Source organism: Balaenoptera musculus, chromosome 16 (genome assembly GCF_009873245.2).
Source record: "Balaenoptera musculus isolate JJ_BM4_2016_0621 chromosome 16, mBalMus1.pri.v3, whole genome shotgun sequence".
Lineage (NCBI taxonomy): Eukaryota > Metazoa > Chordata > Mammalia > Artiodactyla > Balaenopteridae > Balaenoptera > Balaenoptera musculus.
In genome coordinates, this window is record NC_045800.1 from 1,165,660 (window position 1) to 1,185,440 (window position 19,781).

A 19,781-nucleotide genomic window follows, 5' to 3' on the forward strand; every position below is an offset into this window, starting at 1 on the left:
GTGTGCCGTGGCTGCCTGGCCACCCTCCAGAACTGACGTGTGTGAGGCCCGCGCCTCCCAAGGGGTAAGCACAGTGCAGCCCGTGGCACATGTCCTCAGTGGTCTCGTGTCCACCATGGGCACCGTCAACTCGGTCCGTCCCCCCGAGTTGAACTTGGGGGCCGAGGGGCCTGCTCTGCGGCTCGAATGGGTCCAGATGGATCCAGGAGCACCAGCATCCTCTGAGCTAGCCGGCGCCCTTGGGGGCTGGGTCTTCCCACTGCACTGTGCACGGCTGGGACGGCTGGGATGCACCCACAGGCCAGGAGTGTGACCCCATGGGCACCGTGCCAGACAAACGCACAGGTTTTAAGTGCACATATGAGTGTTCAAGTGTGCAAATGAGGGTTTATGTGTGCATGTGGGTGTTACGTGTACGGGTGACAAGCGCCCATGAGTGTTTAAGTGTGTGTGCTCGTGAACATTTGAGTGTGCTTGTGTTCAAGTGTATATGCAGGTGTGGATGTGCACACATGAGTGTTTAAGGGTGCACATGTGTGTCTGAGTGCACACAAGCTATCACGTGTGCACGTGAACATTGATATGTGCGCAGAAGCACTTACATGTGTGCGTGCGCATTTAAGTATGCGGCCGTTCTGTGTACACACAAGCACTTACGTGCACAGAGTGTTTATGTGAGCATGAGAGCACCACGGAAACAGCTGTGCTGACTTAAGACGCGTGCAGAGGGTCCACGACCAGCAGGTAGGTGTCGCTCAGCATTTAAGGTATGAATGGCACCCAAAGCACTGCCCCGTCTGGGCCTGACGGCTGCGGGTGGCGCAGGACCGGCCTCTGCCCCCTCAGGCACGCGAGCTGTGGCCGGCCTGGCCCTTTTCTAGAAGGGCTGTGCCTGCCGTAGAAGGTGCTGCCCCCCACCGCCCTCTGCCTGTGGACAAGGCCAGCTGCTGGTGGGGACGGGTCACCAAGAGCACCCTCACCAGGACAGGGTGATGAGGGGACCGCCAGAGCGAGCTGCGAGGCCCCACTGGCCCTCCTGCCTCTGGACATGCAGCCACTGCCCCCTCCCTCCTCGTTCCACGTGACTGGCTCCAGCCGTCCTGGGCCCACTCCTCTGGGGACGGCCATGAACTGCCCACAGAGGTTGTCTAACCGTCACCAACCACAGAACCCATCAGGCAAGAAAACAAGAACCGAGAAGCCGCTATAGACACGGGGCTGGCGGGACCCCAGGTGCCTCCTTCCAGGCCGCCTGTCCCAGGAGACGGCGGGGGTGGGTCGGGGGGCAGCCCCACGGGAGTGAGAAGCACAGAAGGCCTGGCTGGGGCTCTGCTGGGGAACCTCCACCCTCTCCCCACCGCCCAGCACCGCGGGGACCCCGCAAACCCCTGAGAGCAAGGGAATCCCTGCTTTCTTCGGGAGGCAGCCAGGCGCTCAGACGCGGCCTGGCAGGCGTGTACCTTTTCTATGAGCTCTTGATTTCTCCGATACAGCGCTTGCTTCTCTTCAATCCACTTCGTGTCCTTGGAAAGGGAATCGAAGTGGAGAAATAAATACACCGCAGGGTGGAACCATGATTGAAATCACGATTCAGCAGACAGGGGATGTGACGAAAAGACTCAACACCCAGCTGCCGAAGTAACCAGGGAGTGGTAGCTTCTGCCCCACAGCTGATGGAAACCCAGGGTTTCACCCGTTTCCTTGGAGGGTCCCGGACAGAAGTGGACGGCACCCAGGCTCGTGCTAGCCCAGGCCAGGCGCCCACGTGGACGTCGCCGGTCCCGGGGACCCAGACACACAGCCAGCGGGAGCCAGGGGGCTCGGGCCGGTGCCGAGAGGGCAGGTGCCAGGGTGGGGGGCCCCTCCCCCTTCACACCTGGGGACACGGGGCCCAAGGCAGGCTCTGAGCTCTGGTGGGACCCGTGTGGACGCCCGCTGGGCTGCCCTGTGTCAGGCCTTGGGGGAGGCCCGGTGTCCTCGACCCCCAGTTCCAGCTCCATGCCCTGGAGGAACCTCCACCACCGGCATTTGGTCACAAAGTGAGGTGTCCAGACACTGAACTCGGCCCCAAATTTCTTCTCAGCAGAGTCCTCTGTGAGGTTCTTTTCAAGTTTGAAGGACTCGTTTCTGCAACGAAAGCACCGGCTTCCTCCACCTCCTCCTCCTTCTCGCTTCCCAGCCCCTCGGCTACTGTTCTTCTCCGGCGCAAGCAGCTCGGCCGCCACGTCAGACGGGGCCCAGGAACGACGCCTCCGGGTCTGGGTCCTGGAGCTGTGTGCGCAGCTCCAGAGTGCAGCTCCCTCAGGCCGAGCGCAGCCCGGGGGCTCAGGGGCCGAGGAGTGGGGATGTGGGCCAGTCCTGTGTGATTCAGGTGCCTCAGCACTGGATTCGGGGCCTCATGCGCTCAGGTGAGGATGTGGCAATGTGGCCGGGCAGTGGCTCACGTCCTTGCCCTGTCCGTCTGTCCAGCCGTCTCCCCAGTAGTTAACACATCAGGCCCTCCGTGGGTCTGCACAGCGCTTGGCCCTCTCCCACCCAGACCCTCCCAACCCCACTGGACGTCCTCCAGCCAGCCCTGGAGGTCCACCTGGAGCTGCACCATCCAGCAGGTCAGGGGGAGGCTCAGGCCCCGTGGGATGGATGCCCTCCCCCTGGGGTTTGAAGAGCCCAGAGGTGAGGGGGCTGAGGGGAGTGACCAACAAACCCCTGGGACCTGAAATCCAGGCCTTGAGCTAAGAGACGGACAGGATCTCTGATCAAGCCCAGAGAGGCGTGTACGGATGGTTCCTGCCTTGTTTGGGGCTTGCTGTGGAATTCCTTTATATATGCATTCTTTCCGCTTTTAAATCTTTTACTGAGGTGTGATGCATACACAGTAAAGGGAGCTGGGGTGCCAGTCTTCAGTGTGCAGATGAATAGTTCTCGCCGACGTACACACCCACAGACCGCCACCCTCGTCGGGGGGGCACTGCAGCCCGGGGACCAGGCCGCCACCGCAGCTTCCCGGGGACCCAGGCCCCTGTGCTCACCTGCCCCTGCTCCGCCAGCGCCTTCTCCAGGTCTTCGATCCGTGTCTGCGCCCCCTGCACGTCCGCCTGTAGCTGCTCACGGGTCTGTAGGATGGGAGGAGACATACATCAAATTTTCTCTAAAAGTCAGACGCGCCCTCTTGGACGGGACTTTAAGGGGACTGTCTGCCTTTTGGTTCAGCCAGTGGAGAGTAGCCCCTTGGCAAGGACCGCTCTGGAGTAAAGGGGAAACTTGGAGGCCTAGCGGAAGCACGCGACCTCGCTGAGATTACGGGGGATGATCTATAGATTCATTTGGAGGGATTATTAGGGAGAATCCTCGTTTACGGGATGAAAGAGGATTGCGCTGCTGGGTGCGGGCCGGAAGGGTCTGCTTTAGTCGTTGGACGATAATGACCAGGACACACGCAGAGGGGCTGCTGAGCGATGTGCCAGGCACAGCCCCCGGGCACCTTCCCTCCCCTCCCCGCGCCTCTGCCCGCCCTGGGCTCACCTCCTTTTCCGCACTTCGCTTTCACTTTCTTCCCCAGAGCCCGACCTCCTCTAGAAGACCAGCCCCCGGCGCCCTGCTGCGTGAAAGCCCACCACCCAGCACCAGCTGGCTTCTAGGGGGTCTGAGCCCCCTTCCCTCGAGTTAATCTGCTCTCACAGGGTCCAGGCCGCAGGGCACTTTATCGTGATGCGTGCCCGGCTGCCCGGGGAACAGCTTCCAGGGCAAACGGATGACAGCGTTTGGGCCATCGGGACACAGGGTGTGAGGGTGCCTCCACTCCACTCGGGAGGGCGGGGTAGCCCGCCCTGGCCCGGGCCCACCCGCCGCTGAGCGACCGCCAGAGCTGCTTCCCAAACAACCGCGTGTCGGTCTCCTGGGTGAGCATCACCAGGCCCGACCGTGACCGCAGGAGAGAAGGGCCGGGTCTGGAAGGTGCGAGGGTCCCTGCCAAGGCTGGGGGTCAAGCGGGGGAGCCCAGTGGGAGCCGGAACGTGGTGGCGTGGACGTCAGTTAGACCTTAACTTCTCGCTCTGCGTCCAGCGTCCCTCCGACCTGCTCCTGCAGCAGCGCATAGGCCCGCTGCAGGGCCTGGTACTCCATAGTCAGCTGCCGGAACCGCAGCTCCGTCTCCTCCTTGGCCATGCCCTGGAGGGGCGCACGGAGACACAGCGTTAGCCGGGCCTCTACCGGGGACCCGAGAGGCACGCCCTGAGCCCTGGGATGAAAGGCCGAGCTGGCTGTTCCGAGGTCAGGGCTCAGCGGGGGCCCACCTGCCAGCCAGGCTGCCCTGACCCGGGGACCCTGCGTTCCTGACCGGGCTCCCCTGAGGCTCCGCTCTGCCGGACTGTGTCGGGAAGGGACCTGGGCCTTGTGAAAGGCTTAAAGCTGAGGTCTCACCTTCCAGGCTCCCTTCCTGCACAGTCACCCCTGCTGCCTCCCCCTGGCTGGGATGTCACTTGCTGCCCCAGGGAGAAGGCAGGGGGCTGCTGGCCTTCAGAGGAGAACAAGCCATGTCCAGGAGTGACCGGACGGGAACCCTAATGGGCCCAAGCTCCCCCAGGCCCGTCCTCACTGGCGGCAGCTGTGCTACCCTGTCTTGGATCTCTAAGCGGGTTCATGGTTGTGGGGCCGTGCGATCCGCGGCCTCAATGCCCGCTGTGCCTGGTCAGGGCCACGGACCACTGGCCCCTCCTCATCCCACACCCGCAGGGCTGGGCCAGTGTTTTCCTGGAAGGGGGCGCGAGGAGGGTGGGACACCTCGGCTGTGTTTATTCAGAGACAGAGCTTGTCCTCATCACCTCTACACCCTGATGCACGAGTCGGCTGCCTCCGTGGCGTTGGTGCTGACCCCTGCTGGGTGGCCCAGAGCCCCCACCCCCGTCACCCTGAGAGGGCAGGAGCTCCCTGCACCGCTCTGCAGAGGGGGCCGTGGCGGAATGACGTGGGTGAAGCAGACGGGGCGTGCGTGCGAAGGAAGGGGGGCAGGGACAGCCAGGAAGCCAGCAGCGGGAGGTGTTTCCCACTGTACAAAATCGTGGGTTACTGAGGGTTACAGCCGGTGAGGGCCCCCTCCGGGGAGCAGGCCTCCTGACCCCGACCCCGCCTGCCTCTGTGCTGCCCGCTGGGCCCATCCAGAAGCCGCCGCGGGAGGGTACCTCCTCCAGGTCGTCGTCTGGGGTGCACGGGGTCTGGTCTGTCCTGTCCGTTTGATAAGAGATGGAAGAACCGTCAGATTCCAGGGAAGCCTCTTCGTCGTATCCAAAGAAGGTCTCCACGACAACCGGCTTGTGACCAAAAGGGACGGTGTTAATCCAAACCCAGACCAGCTGCCCGGCCGCCCCCAAGCGCACTCCGGCCTCCACCCTGGACCGCCCACACCCCGCACTGCTTGGGCCGCCCAACCTCCCGCCAAGGGGGCCACCATCTGGGCTGGCGGACAGCAGAGTGGGAGATGGCCCTCCTAGCGGCCTTTCTGGGGGCCAGACAAGCCCATATTTGTGCCTAAGGGATCTCTAACAGCCTGTATGGGGATCACCGTTGGTTGTTCCAAAACCAAACCAAAAAAACCCCACACATTTTGTAAAAAGCAGGATACAAGTTAGGTCCTTTGGGAATGTCTCCCAAATCTCCTTTAATAAAAATCACAGGTTTATCAAAAAGGATTGTGCAGCAAAGAAACTATCCCAGGCCTTCAAATTCCCTAGGGGCGCAGGGGCGCAGGTCTGCCTGGGAGAGACCCCGGCGCTGCCGCCCGTGTCCTGGCCCGAGGCGGGGAGCGAGTCGCAGCTACCTTCTCCTCCTCCTCATTACTGTGGTGAATTCACATCTCCTCTTGGAAATTTAAAGGAAACAAGGTTGGGTTTTTTAATTTAAAATATAAAGAGAATACTTACTTTGGGTCCTGTTTTGGTTATTTCATAAGAACAATTTTTAGAAATAAGAAAACCATTTTCTTTTCACATCTAAAGGAATAGGTTCATTCCTGTTAAGTGGCTTTTTAAAATACACGTTTCATGTTCTCGTTTACCTTGGGGAGTTTTGCCATCTTCTTTCTTTGTTTCCGATATCTTAAAAGCTTATCGCGCTCCTGCAAAAAACCAATTGAGATTTTTTGAGTAGTTGAACAGCTGTCAGTTTTAAATACACAGGTTAGTATTTCCGAGTCGTCATTTGAATGGACCGACGGTGACCCTGAGACTGGTCCATTGCCTGCATTACCGCAAAGACACTGCAGTGAGGCCTGCCCAGGGTAGTTTGCCCTGAGGGTTTGGATGGACCATCTTTCCAGCTCGGGCTGGAATAGGAACGGCAGGTTTGGGTGTCTCTGAGCTCACGTCTGGAGCTTCCTCCGCTGTCTGGGGTTGGGGCCCTGCGGGGCAGGGGTTAGAGCGGCACACACATGAATGGAAATTCGAGAAGGACGGAGGGCCCAGCCCTTCTCCGCTCTCCCAGGGCAGATGTCCACAGGGTGGCATTCACACGGTGGAGACAGACCTCGCAAACACGTGAGACCAGTGACCCTGTTCTCTCCAGGGAGCTAGGCTGCATTTATGGGGCCACGAGGAAGCCAGCCAGGCCCAGACCGGGGTCCATGCGGGGCTGGAGAAACCCATGGTGCGGGTGAGTGTCCCAGGGCGGGAGGGGGAGCCAGCTCTGAATCAGGCGTTGTCAAAAGTCAACCGGGGTGTTGGCCGTTTCCCCGCATGACCCTACCGGGTGGGCGTTCTCAGTCACCACGGCAAAGCCTCTGGGCCAGCAGCCCTGTGATCATAAAACCCACCCAGGGCGGGGGTGGGTGCTCCGGTCTGGATGGGGAGGAGCCACTGGCGCAGGAGGGCTTTGGGGACAAAGGCCCCGGGACGTGGGAGGAGATGCAGCAGAGGATGCTGGCTGGTACTTACTAACATGCTCTTCACGTAGCCGGCAGTCTCCAGAGTCTGGAAGAGAGAAGGCACGTGGAGAGTTGGGAGCACAGACCTTGCCCCGTGGGAGCCCCCGAGCCCTGCGGGCCCCCAGCCTCTGCTTCCTGACGCAGAATCCCATTGCTCTCGCCCACCCCCTGCCCTGAGAGGGAGGCTCTTACTTGGCCCTGGTCCTTCCTCCCTCCCTAAGCCGGTGCCCCCAAGGGCACCCGGGAGCCGGCAGAGGCTCAGGGTGAGTGCGCGTCTGCAACTGGTCAGGATGCTGTGTCTGTCCTCTTCCCCTCGTGCATTCTTATTGTGGGGACGGACGCTCACTGGTCACTGAAAGGACGAGAGCTCTGACCTCAGGCCCTGTCAGGGAAGGCTGGGTGGTGAGACCCCATCTTGCCCACGGGGTGGGAAGATGCCCCGACCCACCTCAGTTACTTCGGAGGTGATTTCAGTCATGGAGACAAGACAGACCAGCGCTCCCTGGCCCTGCGCCACGCCCGTGACAGGACAGAGAGCGCCGCTGTCCCCTCTGCTTCCCTGCCCCCCGCCCCCGCCCAGGGCACAGAATGACCAAAGCAGCTTGTTCTGAACTGATCTGACCGTGGAGTCAGTCAGGGTCCCAAAAAGACGCAGAAGATGCCCTGATGAGGGTAACTGCAGGAGGGTCCGCGGAAGGACTACTGGAAAAGCTGTGCCGGGGCTGGGGCCGCAGGGAGAGGGCTACGTAGATGGAGGGTGGGGCCCCCTGGAGACATATCCCCACACCCTAAGCCCCAGGCCTGGGACTACGGCCTTATTTGGAAACAGGGTCTTTGCGGTGTGATTATGTCATGGACCTTGAGAGGAGACCATCCTGGATTAGGGTGGGTGGGTGTCCAGAGAAGAGGGGAGAGGCCCCAGTAAGACAGCTGAGGCCAGAGGGATGCGGCCGGCGGCCAAAGACCCGTCCTCCCCAGCACCGGCTGGGGGCGCGCGGCCCTGCGGCGCCCTGACTGTGGATCCCACCCGCAGCGCTGTGAGAGCCCCGGGGCCACACAGGCCCTGCTGCCGCTCTTGAGGTCGCAGTCCTGAGCGGGGGGCAGCAGAGGGCTTTGGCGGGGGCGCCTGGAGCCGACCCTGGGGGAGGGTGTCCCCCGTCTCCGGCAGGCCCCGCCCAGCCCGGGCGCAGGGCGCCCTGTGGGCAGCGGAGCGGGGATGGGAGGGGACAGGGGCGCGGCGGGCGGGCGGGCGGGCGGGCGGGGGGGTGACACCCCGCGGTCACCTTGGAGAGCTCGTCTATGAGGTGCTGTTGTTCCAGGATCTGCAGCTTCAGGAAGTCAACGTCTCTTTCGTCCTGGCTCTGGTCCAGGTCGTTTAAGGAACTGGGTCTCCTTAGGATGCCAGCTCTCTGTCTCTGAAAAACCAACCAGACCACACGACGCGACATGTGGGCTGAGGGGCCCGACTGGTGAAGGGCGCCTGCTGCGTCCCAGCAGCCCTGTCACCAGCCGCCCCTGGGCCGTGGGTGGACGGCCTCCTTGCCGGCGAGCTCCTGGCCCCAGAGACGCCCGTGAGACCAAAGGCTCGATCTTGCTACCAAGCCTCGCATAGGAGAGGCTGGTTACCCGAGAGCGAGGCCCCTTACCATCTCTATGTTCTCCTGGGTGATAAATTTTAACTTGTTTTCCATCCGACGTAAAGTGTGGGACAGATCTTCGTTTTTCCGAGTAAGGCGTTTGTTTCTATCCAGCAATGGCTTGTACTGACTTTCAGCTTCCCTTAAACGTTTTAACTGAAAGACAAAATGAATTACACAGAGTGATTTTGAAAAGCGTGCAGAGAACCAGCAGTCTCCAAACAGAGGCGGTAAAGTGAGCGGAATAAGCCTCAGGTTCCACAGAGGGCAGCAGCCTAGGGCCCGCGCTCTATTCAGCCCATAGGAGCTGTGGGAAGCAGCCCGGCTCGCGACCCTTCGGAGCCCCTGGGGGAGCTCCCACCCCGGCAGCACAGGTCACCGGGGAATCTCTGTGGCCATAAGGACCAATGGCGAGGGCGCCGCTAAAGGGCGAGGTCCTCACATGTTCCCGATCACACGCAGAACTGAGGGTACTTGTGCCTCGGTGACGCAGGGCAGGGGTCAGCCAGCCAGCTCCTGAGGCCCGCATCTGGCCCCCCACCTGATTTTGTTAATAAAGTTTTATTGGAAACAGCCAAGGAGACTGGACGCGAGGCCCACCCCGTCACCCTCATTCCCCCTTTCCACAGGGAAGTTTGCAAGAGGATGCCCCAGCTACCCCTGCACAGCAACCACAAGCCCACAGAATCCAGAGGCCCCGCTGCCACGCACCAGCTCGTTCCTCTCCTCCGACAGCAGGGCATTGCGGTCCTCGAGTTTCCGGATGATCGCGCTCAGCTCCGCAATCTTAAGTTGGAAACGCCGAGCATCCTTTTCATCCAACTGCTGTTCCTAAAACAAAAATCAACTGCAAATAACTGTTCCTAGACACAGACACAAAAACCACTGCAAATCTCAACACACCACGGAAACCAAGGCACTTCTGCGTCATGATCGCCCGTGATTCCGAACAGCTGGGGGTGGGTGTGGACCCTCCTGGGGGCCGGCAACTGCTGCTTCGAGCGCCGTGGCCACTGCAAACTGTACGCTGGGGACAGGATGAGGGAGCAGAAATGTCCAGAAGTATCCAGATGTGGGGGGCGAGGGCATGCAGATACGGGGGCGAGGGCGTGCCGATGCAGGTGCCGCAGGCTTGCGCGACGCCGAGAAAACCCCGGAAACCAGCACCATGCTTCATGTGGCCACTGCCGGATGCAGCTCTCAGGAGGGGGGCCTGCCCTGCACTGCAGTCGGGGCATAATTTTCCTCGTGTTATGACGTGAGCCCAGGAAAAGGTGTTCAACTTAGACTTTCAAAAGTGGGTTTGCCGAGAAAAGTGGTCCCTCAAATTTAGTTTCTAAAAGGTCACTTCGGGAACCACTAGAGCTTGATTGAAAAATCAAAGAAAACCTTTTGATCTGGCTTCCGAATTTCTCTGGAGTTCACGGAATCTATCGAATGCCAGAGCAGGAGCTGGCTTTGGTCCAGTTAAGCCATTTATAATAAGATTATAAAATGTCATGCTCTATTCTTGAAATGTCACTGTCCTAGGGCTGGCTCGGCTCAAATGCGGTTCTGTCCTCAAAGCAAACAGACACGTGTCCAGGAAGGACCGAGGAACGGTTCCTCATTCAGCAGGTGCAGGAGAGGCGAGGGGGCAGACCTGGAAGGACCGCGTCGAGGGTCCGTGGAATTTAGACTCCCTCCCGGATTCCCGGAACCCCTCAGAGGGCTCTGAATCAGGAGCGGCCGTGAGGAAGTGGATGGTGTCACAGCCCCTGCGCTGTCATGCAGCCCGAGGAGCGGAAAGCGGCATGGGCATGCGGAAAGCGGTGGGTGGGCGACTGGTGACGTGAGCGGCAGAAACCACTGCGGGAGGGTCAAAGCCAGAGGCGGGCGAGCAGGGGGCCGCCCTGGGCCGCGAGGCAAAGCCCACGTGCCTGCGGCGATGGAGCAGCCCAGCGGCAACTCCCAGCAGCGAGGGCAGGGACCCTGCGCAGCCTGGGGCCCGGCAGCTGAGGTGGGTGCAGCTAGAAGCCTGACGCTTTGGGCAGGGCCCATGGGAGGGGACAGAGGAGGGCTTGTGCTGTGCTACGTCACAAGGAAGGGAAGAGACGGAAGTCTCTGGGCCCTCTCAGCCAAGCCAGAGAAGCTGAGTGTCCCTCTGGCTTGCGGGCTGCAGACACGGTCGGTGTCGCCAGGGCAGGAGGGCTTGGGCTCTGGACTCCCCAGGGAGCTGCCCGCGGGGCCATGAGCCACGGGCAGCACCGTCTGTGACTCTGGGTCGCCGGGCCAAGCATGGGCGGTGCTTACAGGGCTTCCCGAGTGGTCTGAGGCGTCTCCTGCACCGCTTGCGTGAGGAAGTTCCCGTCTGGGGCTGCCCAGGTGCCGATCGGTCTCTTTGACCTGGGACAGCTGCTCATCTAGAGCCTCTTTTTGGAGCTGCAGTCTCTGAGCATGCCCGGCTTGAACCCCTAACTCTCTCTCCAGCACGAAGACTGCTCTGTCTTTAAATTTTATCTCCTCCATCTACAAGGAGAACAGAACACAATCACACACGAAGGCAGGGTACAGATCTGCAGTTACCATAGAAACAGGCGGAGTGACTCTCGTACCAGCGTCAGGAGGGGCCCCCGCAGCAGCAGCCCTGCCGGCATCTCGGGCTCTGAGACCCGAAGCAAAGCAAGTGGCCCTGGACCGAGAGCCGTGCCCCGCCGCCCAGGCCTCACGTGACTCCCCAGCTCGGACCAGGCTGGGGGAGCCCAGGACGCCTCCCTGGACGCCTCCACCACACACCCCTCCCCAGCCTCCCCGGGGTCCTGGCGGGACTCCCCTCTCCCAGGCTGGCCTGTGGGGACCCCTTGCCCGGCAGGGTCCGGAGAGGCCACCTCTACCCTCCGCCTTCTGCTGCACCTCAGGCAGAATAGGGGCGCCCCGAGTTTCCTGTACCCCGTCAGTAGGATGAGCAAGGTTTGTGTTAAAACAGGCGGGCTGTGAACACAGAGAAGTAGGAGCCGGAGGCCCGAAAGCCCTTTCGGCCTCTTTCCCGCTGCTCTGCGGGCGCCTGGCTTGGGAAGGCTGGACGGTGTGTAGGCCCAACACGCGTGTCCTCCCCTGGCTCCAAGGTGCGGGTAGAAAGCAGGGGCGCTGCCCGACTGCTCGCAGGCAAAGCCACATTTTTAATTCAGCTTCCTCTGAGCTAAGGCTTGGGGCGGGGGGTCCCTAGACAAGCAGACTCCAGACGGGAGGACAGGGTGCCCAGGGCGTCTGGTGGCTGTGAGGGGTCTGCAGCCCGGCCCCCTCTCCCTAAAGTGTCAACCTCCTGATAGCCGCCAGCCCTTCCAGACACAGCTGCGCCTGGCCTCTGACCCCTCCCGGCTGCCACAGGGGCGGCCCTGACCAAAGCTCAGCCCACTGCCCTGGGGGGAGGGCCAGGCGGAACGGGCCCGTGTGGCCCATTCTTTAGACAGACAGGCTCGGGGGCTGGGGGCGTCATTACAAATGGCACCAGATTGACAAGAAGACGCGGTTTAAAACATATTTCAAACAGCAGAGCAGGGTAGGATATCCTGCTGCTTTGCTTGCTGTTTAAGGTTTGAGTAAGTTAATAAATCAGCCATCTGCCGAAGTCAGCTTGGAACAAAGAGTAGAGATGTCTAATTAGCCCAGATCACAGAATTCACAGGCAAGCGACCCACTGAACAGAAGAAAAGAAATCCTTAATTACTAAACTCCCATCGCCTGGAGCACACAGCAAAGTGGAAAGAGGCAACCCATTCAGTTAGTGGAAGCAAAGAGGCCGGTGAAAATAAAGTCATATTAAGAAGCAGCTATATTCTCTGGTCTCACATTTACAGTCATACACAGACACTTAAGACACATCATTTTTCCTTCATCAGGAAACGTGAAAACAAGTCTCCACTCTCTCACTTAAATCAGCTATTTAAGCAGATGGTTTGGACCAGGAAGCCAACCTCCCAGGGAAGTCACTGTACGTGCCACGTAACGTGGCCAAGTTAGCCGGTCCACCCCGAGGCGAAGCTCTGAGATCTGCCCACCAAGGAAATGTGTGCGGCTGCTTCCACCCCACCGAGGGGGGGATTTGATTTCTGAAGATGGAAACTCCTCTAAGATCCCAGGGGGCCTCGCACTCAGCGCCTCGTGGTGCCCGAGATGCCAAGGGTCTCAGCCAAGGGCACATTCCTACATCTCCCGGCCCTGCTGCTTTAGACACAGAGGCCCGTCCGTGAAGGAGGCGCGTGTGCACCACGGGCACGCCCAGCCGAGGGGAGACACGCTCTGGCGGACGCATGGGGCCCCCACCACACTCAGGGAGCTGCTTCCAGCTCGGGGAGCACATTCAAACCCGGGTAATGGGATGGCCAGGGAAGCCTCGGCGGGCGGCCGCGGGAAAGCTGGGCTGTTCTCCTGACCTGCAAAGGATCCACGCCCCCTCACAGCAGTCTCTGTATGGGTTTAACCACGCTAACTAGCTGTCCAGACAGCTGGGGGGGAGGTAGCATCACACACCAGAGGTTTTTATGAGAAAGCTGAAGTTGGTGTTGCCTGTACTTCTTTGGTTTTATAGAATTTTTAATAACCGTCTGAGCTGGTATTTTAGCGAATGCTCGACAGACATCCCCCGATTCCACAACAACACAGCATGAATGTGCCCGAAGCTGCTCCTGGGGCCCAGAGTCACACCCCCTCCCCACCTGCTGGGACGATGGGGACGCATCTGAGCTCACGGAGGAAGTCGGAGCGAACCACCTCCTTCCCTTCCACTCTGACAGGGTGAAAGTTTGGTCAGGAGCTCCCCCGCCCCAACCCCGGGACCGAGTCTCTCCAGGGTCACTGTGTAGCCGGACACGGCTGACGAGGTGGCCCCAGAGCCTCCTGGGGCTCCAGACTTCTCTTCTGTAAGATCCAGGGGGCCCTAAAAACAACAGGCCTGGGCCTCAGCAGGGAGGCCCTAATCCTGCAGTCACCTCCTGAATCCCCCCGGGCACTCAGAGGCGAGCCCCGCCGGTGAGAAGCACCTCTGAGCGCCGAGTCCTTCCTGCAGCCCTGCAGCCCGCCCGGCTCCGGGCCTCCCTGGCTCTGTCTGGGCGTGCCCGCCGGCCACCGCGTCCCCACCCTCCAGGAAGCTTCTCCTTGAGAGCTCTGTGCCCTCACGGGGTGCCACACCTCCGGCCAGCACCCAGGGTCCCGGGGTCAAAGCAGGGACCTAACTCTCCACAGCTCCCCGGCCCTTCGCCGCTGGCCCAGCCCAGGCATCCCGCTCCTGCCCACGCCTGGCCCTGCGGGGGCCCTCAGCCTCACGCCTCACCAGGGCCAGCCTGCTGCCTGCCGGCCTCTCTGACATGCCTACAGATGGCTACAGCCTCCCCTTCAGACCCTGTGAGCTGCACCCAGAGGACCGCAAACTGGCTGGAGCCACAGGACAAGGGCCGGAAGAGCCGGGGCGGCTGGAGCCACAGGACAAGGGCCAGAAGAGCTGGGGCGGCTGGAGCCACAGGACAAGGGCCGGAAGAGCCGGGGCGGTTGGAGCCACAGGACAAGGGCCAGAAGAGCCGGGGCGGCTGGAGCCACAGGACAAGGGCCGGAAGAGCCGGGGCGGCTGGAGCCACAGGACAAGGGCCGGAAGAGCCGGGGCGGCTGGAGCCACAGGACAAGGGCCGGAAGAGCCGGGGCGGCTGGAGCCACAGGACAAGGGCCGGAAGAGCCGGGGCAAGCGGGCAGGGGCCAGGCCCCGAACTCCAGCCAGACTGACCCAGGTGCTGCAGGGGAGTCTCCTGCTTTTGGCCACTTGGGAGTTGTCGTGTTCTCTGCAAAGTGGCCACCGCTCGTTGAGGTCCCCTCCCTTCCTCCCTGGGCCGGGCTGCCAGCGAGGCCCATCTACAGGCGGGGCTCCCGTCCCCCAGGGCGCAGGGAATTCAGGCCCCAGGTTTGCTACAAGCAGCACTCTTTGCACGGGGCACCGGCCACATGTGCACGCGGAGGCGCGGACCTCCCTGCACGCTCCTGGCTTCCCGGTCAGGCTGCCCACGGCCTCCGCGCTCCAGCCTTGTGCCTGGGCTGCAGTAGGGCCCCCGGGCTGGCCCTCACTCGGCTGCAACCCTGTCTGGCACTGGCTGCTGCACGGCCGCTCCTGCGGTCACACATGCCCTGGTTCGGCGTCCAGCGCTGGGTGGCGCACGGGGAAGGGGAGGCCGCGTCTCCCCCAGGCCAGCGCTTCCCTGAGCACTGGTGGACCTCTGACCTTCCGGAACCACGTGCCTTCCTCCCAGACCCAGGAAAATCGTCACCACACCCTGGGATGGGCCAGTGCCATGGCTGGGGAAACAGCAACTCTTTGCCTGATGTTTGTAAGAAACTGGGATTGCCAAATATCTTCCAAGGTAATTGCAGACGGGGTCTCTCTGTGCGGGAGCCCTGAGACCCCCGACGGCCGTCAGCACGGTCATCCCTGGGGCCGCGTCAGTGAACCTCGCTGCACCGTGGCTGTGCTGGGACCTGGGACCATGTCCCTCCTCTGGCCCGCAGCGCCCTGACCATTGCTGGCCCTGCACTGTGGCTCGGGGCCAGGCCCTGCCTCTGGACAGCCCCCAGCCCGCCTCCCCTCCAAACCAGGTCCCTTCCTCAGACCTGCCCCCAGGCCCCTACGGTGGGGCCGCCTCTGGACCACATCTTCCACCCTCCAGCCCTGCTCCCACTCCCTCTCTTTCCCACCCCGCCTTCTCTGAAAATGCCCCGGAGCCCCCATTCCCAGCCAAGGCCGCCCATCCCCCCGGGCTGGGGCATCACACTTGGCCTCAGTCATGGTCACTTCAGACGTGTCTGCACAGCTGGGCCGGGTGCTACCCCTGAATCCACAGCCGGGTCTAGGGGCCAGGATGCTCTCACCAGCTAGAGCCTAAACGAGAAGGTCGAGGAGATGCCGGGCCTCAGTTAAGCAAGGGGGCACCATGGGGGCAGCGCCGCAACGGAGAAAGGGCCCTGGCAGGGAGGCTTGGGCCATGATGCTGGGCTCGCGGGTGGCAGCAACGGGCGCTCACTGTGGCCCTCGCTCTGGGAACACCTCCTGTGTGCTGGGCACGCGGCTGAGACTTCGTGTGTGTTTTTCATTATTTGCTTTAAATTGCACAAAAACAGAACATTGATATGTATTGAAATATATGAAAGCTGTTAATACAGTAGATCCTAAGGGTTCTTATCACAAGGAAAAAATTTTTTTAATTTTCTTTTGGTTTTTCTTTTTATTGTGTCTCCATGAACTGATGGATGCTAAGCTACTGGGGGTAATCATTTCACACATAAACGTAAGTCAAACCACCGTGTTGTACACTTTAAACCTAGACAGTGATGTATGTGCATTATAGCCCATAAAAACTGGAAACAATTATTTTGTATATTCTGTAATATGGTTGGGCTCTGGGAAGAGCAGCTGAGGTGGATGGAGGGGCGCTGGGTCCTGATGCTGGCGGGGCGGCACCTTGTGGACCGGCTTCCAACAGCGACACCTGGTGGATGCGGCGGGAGATGCGGTGGGTGGAATGTGACCCCACCGCCCATTCCCTCCCCACTGGGCTAAGTGAGACGGACGCGGAGCTGTGGGACTCTTGTGGGGGGGGGGGTCTCAAAAGGGAAGTATTGGTCTTCTTGCTATCAGGCATGTATGTCTTCAATGATATACATCTGAAAGATATATATATGTGAAATATACACACAGAGACATATATACACATATATATATACACGCATATATTGGGCACCTGGTCTCTGGAGCCAGGAGGCTGCACCCGATGAAGTTCCTGACCTGCAAAGGGCGCCGCTTTCCCAGACAGTGCACAGCTTGGGAAGGTCAGGAGGGCCTGGGGCCCATGACCATCAGCTGTGGGGCTCTGGTCTCGCCTCTCTGGGTCCAGTGAGCTCACAGACCACAGAACCTGCTAGTTATGGAGTGTGGGACTCATGCCATCAGACACTAGCCCCTGCCTGGCTTGAGCTTAACTTGGGGCTGTGAGAAGGGGAACCTTTCAGAAGCCCTTTCCAGGAAACAGGGGGGTTCCTTTGTAGGTGCCTTGTTGTGGCCACGCTGGAAATGGGAAGGAAAGCTGGGTGGGTGGAGGGGAGAGGACTGCAGCCTCCCGGGCCCTGGGGGGGGGGGGCACTGACTGTGGTGAGTTCTGAAACGCATCCTGCTGTTTTTAGCAGCCTGGCCTCTCTGGAGTCTGCAAACCAACCGTAGGGGTGTGAGGTGCGCCGTGCAGGGGACCCTGCCCGAGAGCGAGGCCGAAGCAGGCCCGCCCCTTGCCCCTGCTGCCCACGCCCCGCGCCCCGCGCCCCCCGCGCCCCTCCCCAGCCCCGCACCCCGCCCGCACATACCAGCCGGCGGACCTCCCGCTCACACTCCTTCTTGATGCGGCAGATCTCCTCCTGGTGCAGGTGGTACACGCTCCTGATCTCTGCGGCCTTGACCTTGTCGGCCTGGACGACCATCGTCAGCGCCTCCTCCACCTGCCTCTTGGCCCCCTTCAGCTCGGAGATCTCCTGCTGCATCCGCACCTTCTCCACCTCGAAGCCCTTCCTGGCCTCCTCCTTGGCCTCGGACAGCAGCACGGTGCGCACCTTGTCGGGGGCGCCGTCACGCAGGGCGTGCAGCAGCGCCTGAAGCCGCTGGTTCTCGCCGTCCTTGACCTTGATGACCCGCAGCAGCTCGGCCTCGTGCTGCCGCAGCAGCGTCTCCCGCACGGCCTGCAGCTCCTTCATCTTCTCCTCGTGCAGCTTGCTCTTGAGCTCGGTGAGCAGGACGGCGCTCTTGTGCTGCTCGTGCTCGCGCACCTGCCTGAGCTCCTGGTTCTTCTCCCTCTCCACCCGGCTGACCTGCAACACCAGAGCAACGCCTGTGAGCCAAGCTCTGCAACGCCCATTGTCTGGGAGCCCAGCTCCGCGTTTGCTGAAACCCAAGGGCAAGTTTTGGAAAGGTGGTCTTTCTTGCAAACGTGGGAGCGACCGTCTATTCGAGGATGGCTCATTAAAACACGCCTCGACAACAGAATCCAGCCTTGTTCGTGGACAGCGTGAACACGCACCCAGAGGCGTCAAGCCCGGAAGCCCCGCTAGCCTGGAAAGTAAAATCGCAGACACACGGGCCCCCGGAAATCTGCGGTGCGCGGGAGGGTGAAACCCTCACCTCAAATGAATCTGCCGAGGAATGGGCACAGCCCGTGGGGAGCAGGGGGGGTGCGGGCTCCTGCCCTCCAGATGGCCTCGGCCCCTCCCCCTTCAGCCCAAACAAAGGGACGTCTCGCTTACCTTCTGCGACACTCTTGGCAAATGGAGAAACCGATCTAGGCAGCTGTACTGTCTGTCTACATGATGTCTGATGTCTAGATTTTGGGGGACACTCAGTTTTTTTTACTGAATGGTTTATTTCCATCCGAAAGCTCTGACCTTGGCTGAATGACCCCACGACACACCATGTGGCATGGAGCCGGCGCTCAAAATCTATTTAGGGGATGAAAGAATGGCTGGGATCCGGATTTGCCCCGGGTCTACATGGGGTGCGAGGGGCAGACAATCAGAAAGAGCCCACTGGAAGCACGCCTGAGCTCACAGCCCTGCCACCCCTCCCCAGACACACCAAGGGTGCCCCCCGCTTCCTGCCAGAACCCTGAGAAGCGCAGCCCCCTACGGACTCCTCACATTCAGCGTGTCCAAAGGGCCGCTTCGCTCCCCCCACCAGCCTCAGAGATGTGTTCTCAGTCCGTGCCCCTCGAGTGGGGCTGTCGTCCTCGGCTCACGTCACCCCAGACCCGTCAGCGAGTCCTGCCACCACCACCTGCAGGGTGCACCACGTGTCTGTCACCTCCCTGGCCCCCCCATGGCCCCCAGGCCTCCGCCGCCTCCTACCGCCCTTCCCCACCACCCACTCTCCACGGAGAGAGCTCAGGAAGCACGCAGCTCACCACTCTGGTCCCCGTGTGACCCTCTTCTCCGTCCGTCTCCCAGTGCATTTAGAATAAAAGCAGCACCATCTCCCAGCCCCAGGAAAGAGGGCACCATCTTCAAGACCCCGTGCCACCCACGGGGCACATCCTTGTGGGAGAACGAGGGATGGGCCGCAGCCCCGCTCCATGGGGCCTCACGCCCTGAGCTTTGTGTTCTTTCCCCGCAGAGCCGTGTAGGCTCTGACCCCACGACCCCTGGACGTGCGCCTGCTGCCACCCTCCTGGCTTGCTCTGCCCGGCCCGGCCCAGCTTCAGCCCTGAGTGGTCTCCCGCGGTCTCGGCCGGCAGCCTCTGCAGACTCGAGGGGTCAGGAGCTCCCGGGTCCACTGCATCGACCCCGTTACTTTATGTCACTTTCTTCACAGCAGTCGTCACTCCCGAAAGCGCCTTCTTTCTCTCTCTCTGCGGCTGAGCTGTCTGCCTCCCCTGCCAGGGCCGGCTTCCCCGGGAGCAGGTGGGGGCCGTGGCCACCTTGTCCTCTGTTATCTCCCCCTTTAGAGCAGACCTGGGACGCTGACTCCTTCAGCTGGTGCACCCCGACGGGCAGTCCTATCGTCCAGTGGGGTTCGGTCCCAAGCCTTCCCTTAGGATGGCTCAGACTCTGCAATGCTTGCAGAAACTCTAATAACCGGGGCCCCTGACAAGTCCCCAGCGGCACACGGGGCACAGTGAGCCCGGCCCAGCTGTTTGGGTTTCTGCCTGGAGAGCTGGGCTATTGCTGAAAGCCTCGAGCAGACAGACATGTATTCATCTTCCATTTAAGTGAATCTCCCTTTTGTCCAGTTTAAATTGAGTTCAAGGCACCCAGAAAAGCAATATTTGGAGGGGGGTATGTCTCAGTCGTGTGGGCGTGGTGACTCTCTAGGGGAGCCCCTGGTGCCATTTCAGAACCCACTCAGGGCGGGAGGTACTGCTGTCCCTACAGCGGGTGGGGTGCGGAGGGTCGGCAGAGGGGGTCCTGAAGCTGACAGCGGGTGGGGTGCGGAGGGTCGGCAGAGGGGGTCCCGAAGCTGACAGCGGGTGGGGTGCGGAGGGTCGGCAGAGGGGGTCCTGAAGCTGGACGTGGTGGAGCCAGAAGCGCCACCCGCATCTGAGATCCAGAGCCCAGCTCCTCTCCCCTTGATGGATGACGTAACACCCACCTTCAGGACCCCCTCTTGGATGGGAACCAGCAGAGAAAAGAAAAATGACGTAGCATGTATCATAGAGGTGTGTTTTGTTTTTTGTTTTGTCTGGAGC

The 19,781-nt window shown here is 61.1% G+C and overlaps 1 protein-coding gene across 4 annotated transcripts in view; it reads right to left on the reverse strand.

The window, feature by feature from the left end:
• JAKMIP3 (Janus kinase and microtubule interacting protein 3) overlaps positions 1-19,781 on the reverse strand; it is a 101,442-nt gene that overhangs the window by 26,806 nt on the left and 54,855 nt on the right. For 3 of the 4 annotated variants that reach the window (XM_036827707.1, XM_036827705.1, XM_036827704.1), the window contains exons 3-13: positions 16,918-17,415; positions 10,843-11,058; positions 9,262-9,381; positions 8,560-8,706; positions 8,197-8,328; positions 6,924-6,959; positions 6,050-6,109; positions 5,178-5,306; positions 4,039-4,167; positions 3,030-3,113; positions 1,461-1,523 (exon numbers count right to left, since the gene is read on the reverse strand). In XM_036827707.1, the coding sequence (XP_036683602.1) occupies positions 1,461-1,523; positions 3,030-3,113; positions 4,039-4,167; positions 5,178-5,306; positions 6,050-6,109; positions 6,924-6,959; positions 8,197-8,328; positions 8,560-8,706; positions 9,262-9,381; positions 10,843-11,058; positions 16,918-17,415 (1,614 nt within the window). The remainder of the gene's footprint in view (positions 1-1,460; positions 1,524-3,029; positions 3,114-4,038; positions 4,168-5,177; positions 5,307-6,049; positions 6,110-6,923; positions 6,960-8,196; positions 8,329-8,559; positions 8,707-9,261; positions 9,382-10,842; positions 11,059-16,917; positions 17,416-19,781) is intronic. The other variant, XM_036827706.1, reaches the window with a different exon arrangement.